This window comes from Amaranthus tricolor, chromosome 7 (assembly GCF_026212465.1).
Source record: "Amaranthus tricolor cultivar Red isolate AtriRed21 chromosome 7, ASM2621246v1, whole genome shotgun sequence".
Taxonomy (NCBI): domain Eukaryota; kingdom Viridiplantae; phylum Streptophyta; class Magnoliopsida; order Caryophyllales; family Amaranthaceae; genus Amaranthus; species Amaranthus tricolor.
Genome location: NC_080053.1, coordinates 26010403 through 26020209, shown reverse-complemented (window position 1 = coordinate 26020209; position 9807 = coordinate 26010403). Strand labels below are relative to the sequence as shown.

At 30.1% G+C, this 9807-nt stretch overlaps 1 protein-coding gene across 2 annotated transcripts; it reads left to right on the top strand.

Annotated features, from left to right (window-relative positions):
• The first annotated feature begins 3931 nt into the window (after positions 1-3931).
• On the top strand, positions 3932-9190 carry LOC130818244 (hypothetical protein At1g04090). Of its 2 annotated transcripts, none has more exons than XM_057684341.1 (3): positions 3932-4097; positions 6873-7402; positions 7974-9190. In XM_057684341.1, the coding sequence occupies exons 1-3, from the start codon at positions 3932-3934 to the stop codon at positions 9015-9017; spliced, it is 1740 nt and encodes a 579-aa protein (XP_057540324.1). In that variant the 3' UTR covers positions 9018-9190. The 2 variants fall into 2 exon arrangements, with proteins under 2 accessions (XP_057540324.1, XP_057540323.1); XM_057684340.1 differs by lacking the exon at positions 3932-4097 and adding an exon at positions 4914-5347 and having other exon boundaries at positions 7974-9170.
• Positions 9191-9807: the final 617 nt, after the last annotated feature.

The window sequence follows — 9807 nt, the reverse complement described above, 5'->3', positions numbered from 1 at the left end:
TTTATTAAGATGTTTATACAAACAATCTATTATTTTTTATTTATTTTGTAAGTTTTATATTAAGATTTATATACAAACAATCAATAGTAAAAATATAATTAAGTATAATAATATGTAATAGAATAAAATTAACTTTACCTTATTTAGTTCAATAAATATAGCAATTAATCAATTTAATTATTTCATATCGTAAATTTTTGTGATAGTGCCACATGAAAATTTTCAATCCTTTCAGTATGATTTGATTATTTAATTATGTGACAAATTTTTGTGATAATGTCATATAGAATCTTCCGATCTATTTAGTTAACTAGTTTTATATAAGTCAATATTATTTATTAATCTAACATAAAATGCATAATTATAATATATTTATCTGATTATATAGGAGTATTGCTATAGAATCAAAGGGAAATTGTTGGAAAACGACAGAATCCATTGATTTAAATATGAAGCATTCGAATGCTTCTCATTACGTAACCATTGTCGTTATTAATATTTTATAGGGATTAAGCAGACCGAAAGAAATGAGCCCTTTTTATAAAAGGTCGATTCAAAACTTTAACATGTGTTTGAAAAAATAAAAATAAAAACAAAAACGAACTCAATATATATTACTCCCTTCGTTCTTTGATGTCTTTCATTTGGAATATTCCGCCTTGGGGAGAGAGAAACATAATTAATGTTTTTGACACATATTTAGAAGATAAAACATATTCATATGAGATCTCGTTAGATTCGTCTTAATGTATACTTTTTATCATGTATTTTAAAAATTTTTTATTATGTGGTTAGAGATATTGAGGTTTAAAATTTGGTTTGAAAACTGTGTAAAAAGTAAATGAGAAAAACAAAAAAGAACGAAGGGAGTATAATTATCTTTATAAATATAAACATGTCATATATTTCTTCATTGATAGAAGAATTAATCATAAATTGCAAATTTTTAGTGTTACTTTATTAACTAGAAATATTAGATATTATAACCTTGTCGAATCTTGTCGAGGATAAAAAACGACCCTAAATGTAAACTAGTGGTGCTCAATTGGCATCCAACCTAAGTGAGTGTCTTTTATTTGCTTGATGTTTGATGGTAATTAGGTAGTTGCTATTCTTGCTACTTTCCTACTGGTGTGGGATTAGATTGAAGTATCACAAATTTAAGTTAATGGACATTTACATATGAGATTTTTTATTGTGCTCACTTCAGGATTTGAGTTAAGTGAACTTATTTCTAGTGAAGATAAAACATGTTTGACTTGTAAATTAAAATCTCTTCATTATTTAGTTGTCAAAATTTCTTCATGGTGGAGATATTTTGAGTTTTTTTTTTTTTTCCTTATAAAAAATTGATCTGGAGACAATATAAATATAAAATTTGAGTATTAATTAAACTATGAAAAAAATGCTTAAAAAGTTGATATAAGTTTATTGTTAAATATATGTTCATGAAAAAAAATCTAAAAAACTATTTTACTGTTCATGCACTACAATCTATTACCGTTTAGAATGAGAGAGAAAGAGTAAAGGGTAGAGGATGAAAGTTGAAATAGGTTAATTTTAGAGGGTACACCGGACGAAAGTGAAACGTTTGAGTTTCAAAATTAAAATTTTCCGCTTTGGAATACATGGCGATTAAATGGGGACTTGTGTTTGGTCCCCAGTTGGCGACTAGATGTAAAGGTGAATACGGTTCGGTTTAGTCTGGTCTGACACTAAAATCAAACCAAATCAGAAATTTCGGTCTGAAAATTTTTCGGACCAAACCGGATCGTTTAAATTGCCAGATCGGACCGAACCAAATTGTTTTACAACGGTCCGGTCTGGTCTAATCTACGGTTTTTTATTTTTATATTTTCATCCAAATTAATACATGTATTTATGCAAATATTTCACACCTACAATTAATAAATATAATAATTTGTAATTAGTTGATAACATCAACATCATTCAAGTATATATTGCTATATAAAAATAACTATATCTTAAAATATCTAGGTAGCAACTTAATTTTTTAAATACAAAATTATGATTTTTGACCATAGTACGGTTTGCGGTCCAGTCTGGTCTGAAAAATAAAAAACTCGAGATCAGACCATAAACCGTAATTTAATTTGAAAAAAAATCAGACCAGATGGGGACTTTAAACTGTAATTTAATTTGGTCCAATTTGGTTTACAGTTTAGACCAAACTTTATTCAACCCTAACTAGATGGGGACCAACATCTCTTGTCGCGATGGCGACCAGATACCACATTGTAACTATTTGTTCCGAACTCTGGCAACCCAATTTACGTTCTTGTCAAGGTCGCCAATTTAATATTTTTTTGTAGTGTATGTTGCTTTGACTTCATTATGCCCTATTAATAAAGCAACAATTTTTAAAGTGTCATTTACATATCTTATAACCTTATTCATCGTCAACGCACCAAATACATTGAAATGTACATTTACTTAGTTTGAGAGATGGTTTAAAGACAAGGTGCAGGTTCGTCATGTGTCGTCTAGATATCCGTTTGCAAATCGTGCACTTCAACTGTAGGGGCGTAATAGACTACATACACATTTAGTAACTATTTTTGTATCAAGATAAACAAATCAATTATTTATTGGGTTAAGCCCATTGTTACTTGTATATATACATTTACCATAATGAGAATGATTCACCAATATTTCTATTATTTTCCATTGCAAACATGTTGGTTGGATAGGTTAGACTTAATATTTATTTGTCCTACTTATATGATACTCCCTCCGAGCCAATTTAGATGTCCCATTTGCTTGGGCACGGTTATTAAGGATGGTGTGGGGTCCATTAAAAAGGGTAAGTAGTAAAGGGTAAGTAGTAAAGGATAAGTAGTGAAGGGTAGTTGGGTAAGTAAGGTATATGAGGGTATATTCGTAATTACTTGTGTGAACTAAGGATATTTAGGTAAAAAAAGATTGACAAAAATAGAAATGGGACAACTAAAAAGTCTTTGCCAAATAAGAAAATGAGACAATTAAATTGATCCGGAAGGAGTATTATTTAGATAAAAAATTCTCGCATCATAATCTAAAATGATGTAAAATAAGTGAGACAGTAATTATAGATAAACACTACTCAAGATTTTCAAAGGTCTCACAACAATTCAACAATGTAAAGCATTGAAATTGATAAAAGGTTGTTAAAGAGTAGATAGAATTGGGTGTATTATATGAATTACAATCTACTCATTCTACATCCAAAAGTAGTGTTGCTTAGCTTTATCCTGTTCACTTGGAGAATCATACTCCTACAAGACAAGCAAACCTACCATTTAGAAACTTAGCTTAGCTTTCTTTTAACACTTTTTCTTCTTATTTTCTTTCCAAGACAAGCTTTAAAACAAGCAAATTTATTGTGCACAAATCCGGTTACGCATTTTTTTTTTGTTATACCTTGCACGCCTCATTTTCATTTTAGATACTAATTTTAAATGATATACTCATCTGTCTTATTAGATTTATATTAAAGAAAAATAGAGTAATTTTTAAAAAAGTGGTGATAAATGTAGAGAGAGAATGAATTGTGTAGATGAAATTAATTAAAAAAGAGTTAAAAAGTATGGATGAGATTAAAAAAAGTCACGGGCCATTGTCCAAAAATAAAATCAATGCAAATTAAGTGGGATGAACCAAAATAGAAAATGCTGTAAATTTAATGGGACGGAGGGAGTGTATATTTTTGTGAAGGAAAAAAATCATATTATTTACAGAAACGTTATCCGAATATGTACACATTTTAAGCATTTATGTACATATTTTAACAAATGTCTAATTTTTTTATGAAAAAGCCATCTGAATATGTACACCATTTTGGCTTTTATTTATGTAAATTTGTTTTTAATTTTCACCATTTTAATTGATTTTCACGTGATCTTGCATATATATATATGTTTGGTTTTAGATTATGTTTGTTAGGTTTAGAATGAGTAAAGTAAACAAGATGGGAAACTGCATTTCATGTTTAAATAATTCACCATCCGGTCCGGACAAAGAATCCAATTCTAGAAACAAAGGTTTGGCCATTCATCAAACATTCCAACTTCCTTCTCCTTTACCGAATTGGCCACCAGGTAAATCAACTACCTCTCACTCTATCTGCCCCTCTTAATTAACAATATTTTCTTTTTGGGTGAAATTAAAGTCACTGAAAATGTAAAAAGGGAAATTTAGTTGAAGAATATGATAAAAAATAAGTGAATGATATAAAAAATAATTAGTTAAAATAAAAAATGAGGATAAATTTGTAGATGAGATTAAAAAGGTGAAGCCATTAAAAAAATGATTTTCAAAGTCATGTAATGTAATATATGTTTGGTAATGATTATTCATATTTATTGAAATTACGATGATTTTAAAAAATTATTTTAAAAAATTGAAAATCACATTTTATAGTTCTTATTTTTGGTTTTTATTTAAAAAAACTAAAAACAAAAAATAAAAAATATATTAAATGGCATTTTGTCCATTTATTTTTAGTTGTATGATATCATTTGCGTAGTTTTTATTATTGCTCGTCTAATCTTCTTTTATATATTTTTACTAATGTATAATAAAATACATTTGAATATAATGTTAGTTATTCGACTTGTCACATATTTTTATAATTTTAATTAGTTATACAGAACTTAAAATACATATAAAAAATTAAAATTCTAGGAGTATATTGGATAGGTGAAAACATGAAATAGTCCAGGTAAAAAATGAAGGGATAAAATCTTTTTATGACCTTTATTACTTTTAAAAAAGCTTAAATAAAGGTGTAAAAAAAGAAAATAAAAGGAAAATTATTTATTAAAGACCAGGGAATCCAGGAAAATGAATTACTAGTAGTATTTTTTAAATTCTCATTTTCATTATTTTTTTTTCCACTTTCATCAAGAGAAATAATCATGCTTGTTTTAGCTATAAAGAATTTTTCCAATAGGTAGGATAGGGTTTCCCATAGGGACTATGTTCCCTATAAGGATGAGAATTAGATTAATATTCCTCTAATATTATTATTACAATATAAGATTTTATTTATCTACTACTATTATTATTATTATTATTATTATTATTATTATTATTATTATTATTATTATTTTCATTATTTTGAAAATGATCTTTATGATTAATACTCATGATCATAATTTGGTGTTATTGTCATTGATGATAATAACATTAATCTTGGGCAATTGCATTTTGTATACACATTCTAAATATGTTAATCATGATGATCATGATTATGATCATCCAAAGCTTCATGTTGTTAAAAGGAGAATAGAGTTTCGTATTGATCAATCTTTCAATTTGCCCTCTCCTTTACCAAATTGGCCTCCTGGTAATGCTCTTTTTTTTTTTTTTTAACTTTTAATAATTATGAGTTTTTAATATTTGTTCGATTCGAGAATTATAAATTAACCCAGTTATTATTAATTACAAGGGTTCAATTTGAAAAATTACTTTCCTTTTCATGTTGTTGATAGCGTTTTTCTATTCTATTCTGAATGAAAAAAATTATTTGTTTTATTTGAATATTTTTATAATGATTTTGATTTTATTTTATACTTAGGAAATTTCTTAAAGAGAATAATCTTTAATCAGGCATTTGGTGATTGATGTTAAATGGCGGTAATAATAAGACTTTTAGTTTTAATCTTCATAAGATGTGTTATGTTATTCCTTGGTAGTAGTTCTCGAATCCTCAAACATATATTTTTTTTTCAATTTTTCATTATCATCTAGTTTCGCATTTTCATCATCATCATCATACTCAATGTATCCCGCTCATAGGGACCTATGAGCAGGGTTTGGGGAGGAAAGGAAAACGGTAAGTGGACAACCCATACCCATTAAGGAGGATGCGATCAAAGAGTCCCCTGACTCAAAACTAATTTCGCATTTTAAAGTAGTAATAAATGGGAAGAGATTTTTTTTTTTACAAAAATATTAGAGTATGATAAGGTTGATTGTAAACCTTGCTGTAAAATAGTTTTTTCATTAACATTTTTATCATTTAATTAATAATAATCAAACGAGTCCTGTATCATATATCATTTTAGCTTACACAATTATATAAGTAGAGTTTTTGTGTGTTTCTAGTTTTGAGCATAATTGTGTTGGTGATTTTAAATATATTATATGTTGGAAGGCCGAGTAAAAAATAGGTCATAAGTTTTGAAGTTCTATTTATTTTTTAAAATTTTGGGTATAATAACAAGTAATTCAATTGAAGTTAAAGTAAAGTACACTAATAACAACTAATTTAAAACCCCTTAAACTAGATATCTATACGGTCGAACACCTTACACATGATCAAAACCACTCCTAACTAGAAGTAGTAATTTAGAAATCGATACACATATACAAGATAGTACTCTTACGACGACTCTTTTGGTTGCTGGTATTAAATGGCAGTAATGAGAATTATTTATAGTGTAAAATTTTCACCAAAATGCCCCATATCATTCTTATGGTAATGAAACTTTGATACTTTGATCCATAAAAAAGCTTTTTTGTTCACAATTTTTCATTTCCATTTAATACATCATCTCCAAATGATGGTGCATTAAAACATATTATGCTGGCCCTAGATTTTTAGGGGCCCGGACGAAAGATTATTTATAAACTTCTAAACTATTGTATATATATAGAAAAGTTCGAACTTTAGCATTAGTTGAAAACAAAAATTTTTGAGGGGTTCTGAAGGTAGGCACAGATGACACTTACTAAGGGCCGACCCTGACTAAACATATTCTATGATGAAAATGAGATGATTGAAGTATATACCAAAAACACACAGAGTTTCCGCTATTATTTCTGTTGTGGCCGTTATTCTAATGCCCAAACTTATGATCTATGAACAGGCAATGGTTTTGGAACTGGGTCAATTGATTTTGGAGGTCTACATATAGCTGAAGTGACAACATTTAACAAAGTATGGGCCACATATGATGGAGGACCAGATGGTGAAGGAGCAACATTTTTTGAGCCCGTTGGACTACCCGAAGGGTATTTTCTTTTAGGGTACTATGCTCAACGTAATAATAGACCATTATTTGGTCGTGTCCTTGTAGCCAAAGACACAAATAGTCCTGGTGATCCTGCTCTTAATTGGCCTATTGATTATGCCCTTGTTTGGAGTAGCCATGGTCTAAGTGTTAAGGCTGACTCCCCTGGCTACATTTGGGCTCCTATTCCGAGTGATGGATATCAAGCTGTGGGTCTAGTCGTTACTACTACACCCGAGAAGCCACCTCTTGATAAGGTTCGATGTGTTCGAAACGATTTCACGACTTTTTGTGAACCTGATGAATGGATATGGGGTCGAGAAGGGGATATTGATTCGGATGAGTTCAATATATTTGATTCTAGGCCGGTTAAAAAAGGCAAACAGGTAATAACTAGTCTGTATACTCAAAACACGTGTATCAATACACTTTAAAACTGCTATTATATCTGGTTATAGAGTAAAAAATATGCCATTTCCCTAACCCATAAAATAGCTCTCACTGATGTTAAGTTTGTAGGGATCTAGTGAAAACAAAATGATTGTTTTCGATTTAGCATTGAGTATTGACCCCCGGTAGTGTCAAAGAACCAACTCAACCAAAAACTTAAGCTGATGGTTGAGGCCCTATGATATTTATATAATCTAACATTTACACGAGAGCCCTTTGATCTAGAAGTGTGGATGCAGCACATACCCTCCTCATACCTGGTGCGAAATATTCCACTTAAATTCGAGAGGTGGTTGAGATTCGAACTCGTGAGCTTTTGTCACGCTAGCTCTGATACCATGTCAAGGAATCAATTCAATCAAAAGCTTAAACTGATGGTTGAAGCCTCATGATATGTTATATACTGAATACTCTAATAAGTAACGAATATCATCTGCAACTTCACATATAAAAAGTGCACCTAATTTATTAACCATGTATCTAACTATATAATTGCTTCTATTTTAGGGATCAGCAGTAAGTGCAGGCACATTTTTAGCAAAAAGTGGAGGAGGAACAACAGGAGATACCCCTTTACTAGCTTGCTTAAAATATGTAAAGTCAAATGCAACATACATGCCAAATTTAGACCAACTTAAAGCCCTAATTAGTACATACTCTCCCAAAATATACAACCACCCAAAAGAAAACTTCTTCCCTTCCTCTGTTGAATGGTTCTTTAAGAATGGTGCACTTCTATACAAAAAAGGAGATGAATCAAATCCAATCCCAATCGAACCCTCAGGTGCAAATCTTCCCCAAGGCGGAACAAGTGATGGAGAATACTGGATAGATCTACCCACCAATAAAAATGAAAAAGAAAGAGTAAAAAAGGGAGACATTGAATCAGCATGTGCATACTATCATGTCAAACCTATGCTAGGTGGAACATATACCGACCTAGCCATATGGGTATTTTACCCTTTTAATGGTCCGTCAAGTGCTAAAGTCGGTTTTGTAACTATACCATTAGGCGAAATAGGCGAACATGTAGCCGACTGGGAACATGTTACCTTAAGAATAAGTAACTTTAACGGTATGTTACAAAAAGTTTATTTTTCACAACACGCTGAAGGTGAATGGGTGTACCCACCCGACCTAGAATTTTACGACGGTAACAAGTTTAACGGATACGCTTCGTTACATGGTCATGCTTGTTATCGTAGTGTAGGGGAAGTGTTACAAGGGTCCAATTATATAGGAATAAGAAATGATACAGGGAAAAGTGACAAAATGTTGGATACATCTAAGAATTATGAGATAATTTCAGCTGATTATCTAGGTGGTGGGGTAGTAATTGAACCGGCTTGGTTAAATTATGCAAGGAAGTGGGGCCCTAAGATTTCTTATAATATTGCTGATGAAATTAAGAAATTTGCTAATTTGTTGCCAGGAAAACTTAAGGCTAAGTTTCTAGCTTTTACTAAGAGTTTACCACCTGAAGTGTTGGGTGAACAAGGTCCCACTGGTCCTAAAATGAAGAAAAGTTGGGATGGGGAAGAGACTAAGTGATTTTTTTTATGTAATTTTATTGATGATTAAAATTAATTAATCAATTAATTAGTACACCATGTTGTTTTTTTTATGTTTATCTCAAAAAAATACTATATGTAATAATGTTGTAATTAATTGTGTGTAGTTTATGTTAAGATATTGATTTGTTATTGGAACTTTATTATTTCTCATTCTTATTGTTTTTAAACCCTTATTGTCGTATCATTTTTTATGAGTATGAGTTGTCTTTTTTTTTCCTTCTCAGACTCTTTATAATTTCTTATAAACGGGATACACTGGGTACGATAATTATGAATTATGATGAGTGTTTTAAACCCGAAAAATAGAGTTTATATCATCTTTTCTCGTGTTACCTTGGTGCTACTTATGTCTCTTTTTGTAAGGTTTTCTTTACCTGAGGGTTTAAATAGATTGCGCTTTTCTCCAATCCTCTCCCTCGAGGGGTACGAATATGATTTATTCGCAACCTCTCTCTTTGGACCATAATTTTATGCGGAACATTGGACTGATGACCATGACCATATAGTTTACTCTAGATGAACATATCCTTAATAATAGGGCTATTTTCCGAACAAAAAAAATATATTGTTCAAACAAAATGAAAATAATGTAATAATAATGCAATTAATTAGCTGTAATTAATAAATAAACATAAAATAAATTATAAATTATAAAACTATAAAAAGAGCAAACTAGATATAGTATAAGAGCCAAGAAAATCTTTTAAGATGCTGAAGTAGGATTAAAGAGTGTTTGGCAAATGACTAATAGTAAGTGATGGAAGTAA